The sequence below is a fragment of the Tenebrio molitor genome, chromosome 5, assembly GCF_963966145.1.
Source record: "Tenebrio molitor chromosome 5, icTenMoli1.1, whole genome shotgun sequence".
Taxonomy (NCBI): domain Eukaryota; kingdom Metazoa; phylum Arthropoda; class Insecta; order Coleoptera; family Tenebrionidae; genus Tenebrio; species Tenebrio molitor.
The window spans coordinates 17,932,103-17,946,590 of NC_091050.1; the positions used below are offsets into that span (position 1 = coordinate 17,932,103).

At 36.3% G+C, this 14,488-nt stretch overlaps 2 protein-coding genes across 7 annotated transcripts in view; one reads left to right on the forward strand and one right to left on the reverse strand.

The window, feature by feature from the left end:
* The window catches only part of LOC138131465 (uncharacterized), a 43,504-nt gene that overhangs the window by 1,186 nt on the left and 27,830 nt on the right, over nucleotides 1–14,488 (forward strand). The gene's annotated exons all lie outside the window — the stretch shown is intronic.
* LOC138131462 (uncharacterized) overlaps nucleotides 5,952–14,488 on the reverse strand; it is a 29,836-nt gene continuing 21,299 nt past the window's right edge. For 4 of the 6 annotated variants that reach the window (XR_011159820.1, XR_011159821.1, XR_011159819.1 and 1 more), the window contains one exon: nucleotides 7,689–7,703. Coding sequence is in view for 2 of the 6 variants with exons in the window: in XM_069048477.1 (XP_068904578.1) it covers nucleotides 6,066–6,667; nucleotides 6,723–7,703; nucleotides 8,184–14,226 (7,626 nt within the window). In the remaining 4 variants the exon portion in view is untranslated. Of the gene's footprint in view, nucleotides 6,668–6,722; nucleotides 14,227–14,488 lie in introns of those variants that run through there. The other 2 variants (XM_069048477.1, XM_069048478.1) reach the window with 2 other exon arrangements.

A 14,488-nucleotide genomic window follows, 5' to 3' on the forward strand; every position in this document is an offset into this window, starting at 1 on the left:
TACACGAAATATTTAATAAATAAATTATCCCCATTATGATAAAGTCTCTAAAAAAGCAAAATAACGAAATTATTATCCAATATTTAACCGATTTGACTGTGACTAAAGACGAGCCGCCCGCTGTGGGACTTGTGGGCGTGTCCATGGATGTCAGATCAGATGTCAAACAAATGAAATAAATAAGTGAGTGCATGTTCGATTTTTTTTTGTGATCTGCTTAGATAAAATAGTATATAGAGTGTTTCTGAAATACGTGTGTTAATTTTAATCAGTGAAAGAACTCGTCAATTTATGAAACTTTTCTCTATACCATTTTGTAAAATTCGTAAAAGTATTCCAAGATTTTTTGCCCCACAATTTTTACCAAACGAGTTGTTTTGTGTGATTAACTAGTTTCTACTTTTTGTAACCATGAGAATCTAAATTTTGATTATTAATTTTTTTCTATAACAATGGAACTTTTTAAAAAAGCTCTGTTTCTATCTGAACAGAAAATTTTCACCCTTACTCATAGGCGAGTATACACTTTGATGGTTAATTTTTTCCAAATTTTAAATCAATTTGTAGTGCTTTTTCGTAAAAATGTTATAGAGAAAAGTTCCATGATTTGGCGCGTTCTTCCACTGGTTAAAATTAACACACGTATTTCAGAAACAGCCTGTATATCATTCAGAGTAGAAGCTCTTTTTGTGCTTCGCCCAGTTACCGACCTCAACTGCGTTTCGGTCTTCAATTTCTGGGCTCAGCACAAAAAGAGACACTTCTACTCTTAGGGCCAGTTTCATAATAAACTTAAAGGCGACTTTATTTTAAGGTGATTGTTGCGACAATATGTTTCCGTGGTAAATGGTAAACTTTAATGTTAAAGTAACTTTAGGCTGATTATGAAATTAAGGGTTAATGATGTAATTGTGTACTACATATTGTAACGTGTACAATAGATTACCGTTGTGACGGAAACATTTTTGCTCACAGCAAATTGCAGTTAACAGTAAGTTAAAAATAAAAATAAAAATTATGTAGATTTTTAATTTAAGGACTTATTCAAAATTGCAATTTGGTTTTGTTTTCGAAAGGCAGTCTTACACCAAGGCAACAATTGGCAACATGTGGCACGCAACATTTTTTAGTAATGTTGCAGGTCATTACCAAAAAATGTTGCGTGCTACATGTTGCCTTGTTTCGTTCGTTGTTATTCACATATTTACCTTGTCGGAATTACATATAGAATTTTTTCGAACATCTGAAACAGATAAAAATACATATTTATGTAAAATGCATTTGTAGCTATACAGAGTTTCCCAGAACTGGCGTACATCCCGTTCACTGCAAATGTAAATATTTATTCTGAAATATATTCTGCAAGAAAAATTGTTTAAATCCCTTTGTTTTTAAGTTACAACGATTTTAATTTAACAAATCATCGTAGACAAATATGAATTCAATCCATGCGTTTCCTAGGAAACAACACCTCACGGTAGATTTATCTGCAATCTTTCTGTTGTGACTGGCTAACTTAAAATTGCTGTAGTTTAAAAACTATAAGATTAAACAAAAAAAAAATCTAGTGAAATCTTTCTCAGCAGAAAGAGCGGAACACGTGGTTAACGGGCTGTACGCCAGTTCTGGGACACCTGTATGTATACTGAAACTTTTCGACTTCCTTGACTTTTCCTCAATGATTTTTTTTCTCCCTCATTTGGTGTATTGTTGGTTGCCGCATTCCCTCGGATGAAATTTTTGCGGAAAAATACGAAACAAAAATAATGAGAAAAGAAATATTTATGGATCCTACGATGTGTTTTATTTTTCATTTTGTTTAATTAGGTTCTGACGAGAGCCGTACCTTCGGAAGGTTTTTCCCAATAGAATTAAAACGATTGAGCACACTTTACTTATTTTTTTTTTTAGCAAATAATCGAGTGTGGTGGTGTTTGGTACCAACAAATTATAGAAATAAATAAATTAATTTAATAACAGAAGTTGGTGGAAATTTGATATGCGAACTACATATGTGACCCGATTTAGTTTTGAATTATTTCCCCAATTAGATTGAACCCGACGCGATGCACTGGAATCTCATAGATTACCCTGGTCTACTCCGGTGGTCGAAAATAAAACGGAAAAAGGTTCTAACAGGGCCAAAGAGTACCTCTCTTCACGTGTCAGCTGGCCTAGTTTGGTCGCTGGCCCCCTTGGGGGTGACGCGGCTAATTTTGTGCTCTTACGCCGGACCACAGCTAATTGAGTACGACGGACACTGGCGGTAGTTTCCCGAACTCGAGACTCCAAAACATAAATAAATGAATGAAAATGTTTTATAATAATTGTATAATAGTTCCCCTTGACAAGAAGATCACATACTTCGCGATAAAGAAATTAATTCAAGATTCTAAAAAGTCACGTGATCATCAAAAGCTCAAAGAAAATAATATAATCTTTACTTTAGAACGATAAAGAACTAAATGCTGTTTGACTAATTAAATTGCGGCTACAAATAATGAACAAGAATTAGAGAAATAATTTACCTTGTAAATGTTAAGCACGTGGTCACAAAATGGCTGCTGGAAGTACTGAACGTACCTCCGGCTACTTTGGAGATCAAACCCCGAGTGAATCAAAAAACTCAAAAAAGCCCTGTTTCCCGTTCCGCATTCGGTTTTATCATTTCTGGCGCACCCCACTTTCGCAACCCCTATTGTATTCTCAATTTGGTTGTAGGTCGTAAAATTTTATTGATTATGAGGGATTAACAGGCACAATGGTTGGGTTTGAAAAGGTTGGGAAGCGGCGCGTGCCGTTTTCCGTCCAATGCAAATATACAAAATGTACAATACAACCCTGCTTAAAATATTACCTGCTAGTGGTAAACTAGGATTTATAAGCCCCCCAAGATCTTTAACTTAAAGTACCATAACATTTTACGACCTACAACCAAATTGAAAACACAGTACTTGACCAAAGTGACCAATCCGCTCGGTTCTACTTTATGCCGATCGCGACACCTTTTCGAAATCTCTAGAACTTTTGAAATTGCAGTTTCCGTTTTTCCACCATTATTTTAAATGTTTAAATTTAGACTTTTGTTAGGACCACACCGAATGTACAAATTCGTCTTTGAATTAGAAGCCTGAAAACGAACACTAAATTACTGACTCTATACAATAATAAAAATCAGCACCAAGAATTGGACAGAATTAAAATGAAACAAGCAGATTTAAAATTAAACAAACAGAATTAAAATGAAACAAACAGAATTAAAATGAAACAAACAGAATTAAAATGAAACACACAGAATTAAAATGAAACAAACAGAATTAAAATGAAACAAATAGAATTAAAATGAAACACACAGAATTAAGATGAAACAAACAGAATAAAAATGAAACAAACAGAATTAAAATGAAACAAACAGAATTAAAATAAAACAAACAGAATTAAAATGAAACAAACAGAATTAAAATGAAACAAATTAACCTTATTTTGAGACCAAAATTGGGCTTGAAACGCTGTTACGTAAGTGTTATATCATGCAACTAAATTCCATTGACCTGCTACTTCTAAAAATTGTTCTACATTGGTTTGATTCCCCAAGACCATTCTAATTAATAATTACTTCCTAATTTTCATTCTCTCTCTCTTACTCACAGCTCTGATTTCTACGACTACCTGGCTTTACCGTTACCGTGATGTCCGTGTTTTCTACCGACTCCCTCTCTACTTTACTTTGTTACTTTTCTAACTAAAAGTGCAAACGATTCTAGTTATTTTCCACAATAAAGCGCTCTGTTGCTAATTTGCAATTCTCGCCCTTTAATTACAAATATGCCACAAATTTGAGAATGCTAAAAAAAGTAAATTAACCTAATGAACATTGATTTGGTGGTTCTCTCAATTTGAAACCTGCTAACAACAAATTAATTAATTTAATTATCCCCTGATTTTAACTGGACTCCCCAAATTGTCGAACGAGTAAATTTGGCAATGTTTCTTTTCCCATGAAAACTGTTATCTTTGTGTTGTGTTCGGACCAGGCGCGTACCTGCATTTTCAAAGAAAGGTTGGCAGATTTCACTTGAGGAATGTGGTGCCGACACGGCTTCAATGAAATTTACAACTGACCAGCATTTCCGTCGTAAATGAATGGTATTTCGGTGTGGCCGGATTGCGGCCGTGGTCATACTTTACCTGTACATGGAGGGCCGTATTGCGGCGGAATTGAAATTGTACCTGTAAAGGTAGGGGCCGAATTGCGGCCGGTCGGCGAAATTACTGGACATCATTAGGGAAGGGATATTTAATCCTAAAATGTCTATTACCTACCATAAAAGTCCTGTTATAAATATCCAGTTTTTCAAAATTATGGTTAGTCTTAACAGTAAACGACACAAGAGGAGAAGTGAAGATGGATTCTTTTAGAGTCTTTTAAATACTCTAAAAAAAGTGCCACAAAGCAAGGTGTGAAGTGGTGTTGCACAGTGTAGAGCTGCAATGCAAAAATATATGTAGACGAAAGTCGGAGACATTTATAAGTACATCGCCGCAATCCGACCCTGCCCCTTTTTACCCGAATGCTATCACTGCTGCAATCCGGTCATCACCTTTCCAGGTACATTTTAAACGGGAGATTTAAAAGTTGACCATCGCCGCAATCCGGCCCTGCCCCGGTATTTAAAATATTTCGTTGAAATTATTTTAAAATTAAAATTCTTATCGAACCTATTCGGACCGTTACAGATGTCAAGCGATTTTATTGGTAATTATTACCCACCTTGCCACTTCTATACAGGGTGTCCCAAAGTTGCAATAAAGCTCCATAACTTGTTTGTTATTAAAGATATCAACTTTTTCTTTATTCTAGATGATAGCTACGCTTCTACTGCATATTCGGAAAATATTGCGGTATATATACAGAATGTCCCAATATTATAAAAACACTAAAGTTATGTTTTTTTAAATGGAAACTACCCAGTTTGATTTTATTTTTGAACTCTATGCTAAATTATGAATCAAATTTATACAGGTCGTTTTTACTTATCTGCCATAGTTTTTAATCAGTGGCGCTTTTTTTACCAGAATTTCGAATTGCAGGGGTCCCTTCGAAAATTCGTACCTTCCAAATCGTTGCACATAAATTAAAATGATTGACGCTGTTTGATTTCTGAATGTTTGCTGCATCTGCTGAGTGTTTACTCAATAACCTGCTTAGTCGCATATGCCTACTGCGATTTTTTAAACATAACGAATTAAAAATGTTAAAAACTCATTTTTTTCAAATGGCTCCCCGTATTTATTATTGCACTGGTCGAAAGCTTTTTTGACAAGCTTTTGAACAATATAAGATTTGTATAGTCGAATCTGAAAATCTAGGGTGGTATCCTAAAATCGCTAAATTTGGTGCAATTTTTCCGTTAAAAAGACAATACAAAAATCTAGTAGGCCTAACCAAAGATAATCACACAATATGATCACTCCATAAAGATGAATCAACCAACAAAACAGTGTTTAACAATTAAACATTTAATTATTTTAGTGATTTTTAGTTCAGGATTTATAAATTTTTTAATGAAGCCCAGCAACCTCACTTTTTTGCAAAAAAGATAGCTTAGGTCAAAAACGATGACAGATAAGTATTGACAAAAAGACGTATTAAACTCAAAAGTTAACGTAGAATCGAAATGTGAAGTCAAAATGGAGCCTTTCTATTTAAAAAAACAAAGATGGCATCGATTTCCGGTATTTCCGGAAGTGCCGCCGTTTTGAAAATATTTCATTTGACCTTGGAGTAGTCGGTTATAGTCAACTACTAATTTTCATATTAATATGATTTTGGGAAATCAAAAAGTTTCTAAAGAACGGGCTACGTGAATCAGCCTGTATTGTAAAAATAATAAAAGATCTGCCGTTCTGCAAAATCACTTCTCAACAAAGGGAGCTGTAGGTAAATAAAATTCAAACTTTCACCGATTTATTAATCGTTTTGGTAAAATTAATCACAGTACCTATTGAACAATTAAATAAAAATAGCAAACAGTAACAATATTAACATTCAATAAAATGTATTCCTACTCGCTCTGAGTTATAACTTTTAACAATTCCACGACTTCTTGGTTCTCTTTTTCGATGGCCAAATCTAAAGGAGTCTTATTATTCTTATTTTTGTAGTTTACCTCAGCATTTCTTGAAACAAGATATTCCACAGTCGACAAATGTCCCCGGCAAGCAGCATCATGTAAGGGAGTATCTCCATCATGGTCCACCACGTGAACTTTGGCCCCATTCTCGTACAGGTACTGGACAATTTTCAAAAATCCATTGGCAGCAGCGGAAAACAACGCCGTGTTTCCGTTAAAGTTGGGTGCGTCTATTGTAGCCCTAGATGTGACCAATAATTTTACAAGGTCTAGGTGCCCATGATGCGAAGCAAGATAAAGAGGTACAAAATTTTCAGAAGACTCAGCATTGACATCAGCTCCATTTTCGATCAAGTAGTGAGCAACATCGTATTTACCAGAATAGCAAGCATAGTGTAACGCACTGAATAAATTCTCTGGGTTTGTACCATCGATCATAATTAATCCAGTTTCGTGGAGAAATTTCAGAATATCGAGAAAACCATATACGGCAGCATGTAAGAAACATCGTTGCCACTCCGAGTCCAGTTCACCTTAAAAGCAACAAACAAATTAACACTTTTACTAATTTTAACAGAGGCGACGTACTTCTGTTGGTGATTCCATACTCGTTTCCTGATGTTTCCGCATTCGTCAGTAATTCAGCAAACAACTTGACGACTTCTAGTTTGTTATCACTGACAGCATTCAGTAAAGGAGTGTTACCTGAAGTACTTTTTATGGTGACGTCCGCATTGAAGAATAATAAGAGTTTAACAATTTCAACGTGCCCCATCATCGAAGCAGCATGCAACGGTGTTAAGCGTTTAGACTCTGTAACAGCATTAATTTCGGCACCCTTTTCGATGAGGTAGAGGGCACCTTGATAGTTGTCGTAGAGACAGGCGTTAAAAAGAGGAGTACAGTTGTCATTATTTTTGTGGTTGACATTCAAGCCATTGTCAACAAGATATTTAATGATCGGGGTATGTTGGGAAGCTTCTATCAAGGCAGTACTTCTGGTCTTGCTTTCCAGAAAAATGTCGCTTCCTTTCTTGTGTAGAAATTTTACCAAATCCAAGTTTCCATTGGAGCAAGCGTAAAAGAAAGCATTCCATCCTTGATCATCTTTCAGGTTTACAACAGCGCCAGAATCCATCAATAAATTTGCTATTGCTAGATGTTTATTCATACAGGTTGACATTAAAGGTGTCGTGCCCGTAAGTCCACAAGCGTTAACGCTTGCCCCATGCTGTAAAAGACATTCGACATAGCCAAAACAGTCAACTTTACAAGCTAATGCAAGATTAGTTAAAGGTCCACATAAAGAATTCGGATCTGAGCCCTTTCTAAGCAGATAATTTAATAAGTCGAGATTTATGGATTCGGCATTTAAAAGAGCTTCAATTAAATTTTCGGTATTGAAGTTAAGATTGTGGTTTTTGCTTAGAAGCAACATAACAAGCTCCAAATCAGCTACGTGGACAGCACGGTAGAGAGACGCTTGGTCGATGTTAGCACCCTGGCTAATCAATAACTGCACCAAATCTGTGTTTTTTGAATAGATGGCCAAATGCAGAGGAGTATAATCTGAAAGAAAATTATTTTAAGGTTTGGAAATGAGTCCTAGGTGTATTACATTGAAAATCGCATGCATAAAATCAAATCAATCAAATTTTGTAATTTTTACTTTAGCAACCAATAAGACGATGATTTAGTGGAAATCACCGTGGTCATTACACAACACACTGATTTCCGGAAATCACTCTAGAGAAATTTTCGGAAATCATATCACGCGGCCATTCATTCATCAATTCACACTTATAAATAATTTTATTTATGCGATTTTCTAGCTGAATCTATTTCGAGCCGTTTTGATTTACAGAAATTATTATTTCTCCCTGTCTCGTTCTTTTAGCGTAATCACCACTCACTGGCGTTCGTGGTGATTAATACGCAAAAAGAACTCGACAGGTCGAAATAATTTCCGGAAATCAAAGCGGCTCTTAATAAATTATATATGACAACCTTTTTGATTGATTGTGGTTCCTGCTTTTAAAAGGATCTTACTATTAATATATTCTCCGAACTGATGAGTCAAATGTAGAGCAGTAAATTTGTTATTGTTCTGGATGTTGGCGTCACTACCGGCTTTCAGCAATAGTTTCATGATAGGTTCATCATCCTTTAGATCCGCAAATTGCAGTAGAGCATTTCCATCAATGTTCTGAATATTTACTTCACATTTTCTAGCTAATGTTGTAACAATTTCTTTCTGAAGTCCATCGCACGCGTAGAAAATTGGAGTTGAACCTTGATTTGTTTCTGCCTCAATGTTGGCTCCGTTGCTTAGCAAGTAATTGACCAATTCTGAATTTCCTTCTTTGCAAGCTTTGTGTAATAACGTAAAACCGCCCTGATCTGGTGAATCAATATTTGCTCCCAACCTGACCAATTTGTGCAACAAGGTCAAATTGTCAAATCCTTTAGCATGAATCTGGTCCATGACATATGAAAGTGGAGTTCTTCCCCACGCGTCTATAGCATTCAAGTCGGCACCGTTTTCCAAAAGAATGTCTCCACCTTCTGGATTGTCACTAGCATAACACACATGGAGAGCAGTAATTTTTTCATTGGTCGAGGCATTAACGTCGGCTCCATGTTCAATGAACAATCTTACTAAATCGTTTTCTCCATGTCTGCAAGCGAAATGTAATGGTGAACATCCCTTATTGTCTTTGCGATTTACATCTGCCCCATTTGCAAGCAGTTCCTTAGCACAGTCTTCAGCGTTGTAATTGATGCAGATGTTATTGTCCCTTGAAGTGATCAGTTCTTTTAAAAATTTAGTTTTTTGGTTATTTTCACAAACATAATGAAGAGGAGTTGCTCCTGACACGTCAGTAATGTTGACATCAATTCCATTTCTGATCAAAACGACTGTACTAAATATATCTCCAAGAAAAACAGAGTAGTGAAGAGCATTGAGAGACATAATTGTCACATCTGTGCCGGCACTTATCAATTCCTGCATTGTATCAGTTTTGCTGAGTAGAGGTAGACGCATTATCAGAGACCGTTCTACATTGTTGACACTGTTGGCACTGTTTGGATTGGCTCCTTTTTCCACAAGAACTTTAACACAACTGTTCCCATGAAATAAGGCATTTTGCAGAGCTGTATATCCATTTGAATCTTTAGCGTTGACACTAACTCCTCTTTCTAATAGAAGAAGTATACATTCAGGAAGATCTGACCGTGCTGCTTGACACATCATCTCTTCACCGCCGGCAACGCTGGCATCCTTCTCCAATAGGTATTTTGTCACATTTGGATGCTTTGCTTGAATAGAATAGAACAAAGGCGTTAAATTGGATTCATCTGTGGCATCTATATTTGCTCCTCTCTTGATCAGTTCTTCGACAGAGTCTAATTTACCCCGAAACGCTGCATAATGGAGAGGTGTCATTGCGAATTTGTTCTTGGCGTTCACTTCAGCAGAATTATCGAGAAGAATCTTTACTGTGCTTAGATTATCTACGGCAAAAAATAATGGCAATTCTCCATTTGCATTAGGTCTGTTCACTGAAGCTCCCACTTCGATCAAAGTTGTTACAATCGAATCGAGACCCTTGGTAGCTGCAATCTGCAAAGGAGTAGTGTTGCATTCATCGTTATACAAATGAGCACCGTGTTTGATCAACGCTCGAATGACTTCGTCAAAATTTTCTTGAACAGCAAAAATCATTGGACTCAACTTGATTGGAATCTCGTACATGCAATCGTTGACAACACTCGGATCTCTTTCAATTAGTTTTAAAGCGATTTCCTTATTACTGTTCACGATTGCTACGAGGAGAGGCGTCAGTAAGTTCTTCGATTTAATTTTGGTGTCGGCACCATGTTCTAACAGACAGTTTATTACATCTAGGTTGTCGTACTCGCACGCAAAATGCAGAGTGGTGTATCCAAGATCTGGACTTTGTCGATTCAGATTAGGTTTATATTTCAGAAAGAGCTGCACCAGTTCGACGCCATGTTTCAGAGCATGGTCTAAAGCAGTACGCTCTTTATTTCCGTAATTGATGTCGGCGCCGTTTTGAAGTAAGAGTGTTACGATTTCCTGCTGATTTAATGTCGCTGCGATGATCAGAGGCGAATCGCCGTCAGGTAAAAGGGCGTTGACATCTGCACCGGCTTTGAGTAATTTTTTGTAGCATTGTATTTTATTGCCGAAAACAGCACCATGTATTGGAGGCACTTTATGGTCGTTTACTTTGCAACCGTTTTCTAAGAGGACGTCGATCATCTCGAGGTTGCCATGAAAAGTCGCTGTACTAAGAGGATTATCAGAGAATGCGCTCTGCATGTTGACAACATCTTTGTAACAATTGTATTGCAAAAGTGTGGACACGGCGTGCAAATTGTTTGTTGCTGTTGCAAGATCTAACAAACTGGAAGTTCCGAATGGATACTTGTACACTATGTAAGGTACTTTGTCAACAAGTTCAAACAGTTCGTCATATAGAAATGCTACAGAATAATGCAAAAGCGTAGGAACGTGGTTGTAATTACTCAGTAGTTCTGAATTTATTTGGACACGTTTTAGCATCAGATTGATCGCAGCAAGGGACAGAGTATGGTCGGCATAGTGAAAGGCGTTCCAACTTAGCAACTGGTCGGATTCTAGAGCGTTGCACTTGTGGTCTAACAAGAAACTGACAATCTCCAAACAACTTGTGTCTTCTGGGACAACTGGGACAAGAGTTTCTGCACAAATTGTTACTGTTTCTGAATTATTTTCCAGAATAGATGATTCCCCAACTTGTTGGTATAAATTATTAAAATATTTATCTGCAGCGCCCATTGATTTCGGATCTGTCAATATTCCTATACATTTTGATATATTTGGTTTTATTTGATTTAAGCCATGCATGATGTTAAGAAACTTTTGCTGATTTATTTCAGAATTTCTTTCTACGGTTATCTCCTCAGAACTATTTTCCATTACCCGAATCAATGGATGCCTACGCCCCCAAGAACACGCTATGTGTAGAGGATTTCGTCCGGCATTATCCATGCAATTTTCAATCTGGTCTTCGTTCATTGCCAAAACTTCCATGTTTCTGTATAAGACGGCTAGATGGACGGGACTGTCTTTAGCAAGGATCATATCAAACATGAATCGGATGTTATTATGTTTTTCTTGAAACAACGCTGCCACAAGATCTGTATGGGTGTGACAATTTCTCGCAAGCCAAGAGGCTGCTAGAAACTCTTCATAAGTTTTGTGTGCAAAAATTAGTTTTTTTTCGTCGTTCATTCCAACTATCAAGCCTAAACTGTCCTCGCTTTCTTGTAGTTCGTTCAATAGTTCATCACAGTTCAAGTTAAGATTACGAAGTAGTTCTTCTGCAAATGAAGCTTTAACGGCTGCGATCTCGTAAAGAGGTAACTGGACGTTCACATACTGTTCCCGAATTTGTTGCATGTAGTGGTTTTCAGGATCAGCTTCAGCTTTTTCGAACATGGTGTCGAAGCGACCCTTGATAAATTTTTCGTACATATCAGTTAAAGTGAAGACGAGTACTTTGTCGATCTGGTCTTCAGGTTGACGCAAATAGATCTCCACCACCATGTGGATCTGTAAAGGAATTCCGGTGTAATCAAAATATCCAAAGTCCATTTTGTAAATGATATCATGAACTCTCTTTTCGTCTTCGTATTTGTCAACCAAATGTCTGTAGAGATATTGGTACTGGTTTTCTTGACTGAATTGTGTTATTGTCAATGCGAGAGTCTGAAAAGTTTCTTGAAGAAAGTTTTTCGAATTGGATCGAGCTGACAACCATTGTGAATATCCCTCCAAAGCCAAATTCTTAACAGCTGAGATGACTCCTTCTATGCTTTCCTTTGGTAATTCGTCGAAGCCGTCCCACAAAAATATCAGTTGTTTTTTGGAAGACAAAAGAGTGACGACGTGCTCCGCAAGAACATTTCTACCTTCAATTTTTAAAAAGTAAGTTAAGATTTCTTGAACGTTGTGTTTTTTTTTGAAAAACCCAGTATGCTCGCTGAGGTTCACCATGACAACCCAAAAAGATAAGGGACAATTAAATTTCAAAAATTTCATCATGATAGATTTGCCCATCCCTGGGTCAGCGCAAATCACGTTGATCTTGTTGTCGAAATGAGTAAACACATCCGAGTCTTGGACAAAATCTTCCGACTTCAATTCTTTAGAGTTTAGCTGATAGTTTTGTATTTCACTGGTGCTTCCTCGACTTTCTATCCATTCAAATCTTTGGTTATCGTAAAAATGGACGTGGTGACAATTTTTCGTCGAATTCATTAAACTAATTTCATGGAACTGTTCCTTGGGGCAACCACCTTTTGCCAAAATTATAAACTTGCTATTCATAACTTGTTCCTTCTTTTCAATATTCACCAAATAAGAAGCCAAAAACTGTTTCGGTTTGTAACTGGTGGAACCTCTTTGTGGTTTCAAAATAAGATATTTACTTATGTCAACCGTGTTGACGTTGAAATTCGTATGGATATTTTCGACATCATCAGAATAGCTAACTACAAACAAATCGTCAAGTTCGTCAATGATTTCGCTATTTATCAAAATTTTTGGCACTTGTCTTGGGACGTAATATTTAGGAAAATGTTTCTTGCAGTCGTCGCCTATAAGAAAATTTCCGTCCAACATGAGAACAATTTCTTCCATCGTAATACTATTTACTAAACTTTCATCAATTTGCAGTAGCTCTCTCAGAAGTATGCTTGGTCGACCTTGAACCGAAACTGGTAGTCGATTGATTACAACATTGTAAAGATTCTCACTTCTCAAATCTGATAAATTTCGAAAAATAGTCCAGTTTGAGGTGTCTTCTAAGTAGATTTCCTCTACAAGAACAAATTTCTTTTTCTTTCCTTTGGATTCGCACAATTTTATAGCTTGCAAAATATGTTGTTGTTCTGGAGCATCTTTCCCAACTTTAAGAATCAACGGGAGCGTACCTTTCTGCCATAAAATTATGTAAAGTTTTTTTAACGAGATTTCGTTAAAATTTTCGCTCAAAGCCGATATTGGAACGTTCACCATGTCTTTTATGTAACGTCCAGATATGGGTTTAGTCCATTCTTTGCTTTTACTTAAAAATTCTTGTAAAAATATACTCCAGATTTTATTCAAAACTTCATCGGACGGTTTTTTTAAGATAACCATGTCGAAATGAAGTAAAATTCCAAGAACCAGCAAAGTTTTAATTTCCGAAAGGCGTTTAAGTTCTTCAATATTCGGTTCCGGAATGTGGGGAGTTAAAAGAAGTTCGGCCAATTTCATTCTCACGTCTTTTTTGGTGAGCTTGAAAGCTCCGAAATCTCTTCTGCACCAGTAACTAAAATAATTCAAGTAGTTGATAACTACACTCGAATTGCAATTTTTGAAAGTATTCAAGATGATATGAGCAATCAAAGATTCAGTTTCTTTGGCGGTTTTTTGTTTAGTGTAAAACGAGAATTGACTGAAAAATTCTTCATCCGGTGAACCTTCCTTGTCACATTTTATCTTGTAATTGATCCCACTATCTGATTCTCCAAAATTTAAAAACTTCTTTTCGAAACAATCGTCAAATTTTCTTATCAATATGTCCGAATCAATTTTTTTGCCATCAGCAATGGGTTCCAATTTTGTCCAGTCTTCACCAATTTCTTCATATTTTTCTAAGACCGAATTGCTGAATAAAATGAAATGAAAATTTTGAAAAGCGGCACTGTAGGACTGAGATTTGTCGTAATTAGTCTTTACTTTTTTAAATTCTTTACTGTACTTCTTCAGGCTGAATTTCTTGTTGTTGGTAACTAAGTGGATCTGTGCGATTGGTCTCACAATATGTTTCAGTTGCAACGCGAAGACATGTTGCTCGTCATTTTTCAGTTCAATTTCCATGACCACGTCGTCAAAATCTCCCATGTCATCGTTGTTCGTTGACATTTTAAAGTTGACTACTTCGTCGTTGAGACTGAAAACGAGGGAGTAGTAGGCCGAAATCAAATATTCGTAGTCTTTTCCAAAATCGACGGTCCCATCCCGAAAGGAAAAGGTCTAAAAATGATTTTACTCTATTAATATAAGTATACACAATAGATTTTAAATAACAAAAGAAGAAGAAATAGATTATTTCTAAGCCCTTAACATAAAATTCAGTAATGAAGATAGTATAAACAAAAGACAATGGGAATGTTCAATGATTTTTATGTAAACTTGAAGAAACATGTGCAATGAAAACAGTTTAAAAATTCTGTAATAGTATTTTACAGTAGAAGTCCGTTAGGATAGTCTTTACTGCCGAGCCAGAGATTTTGTG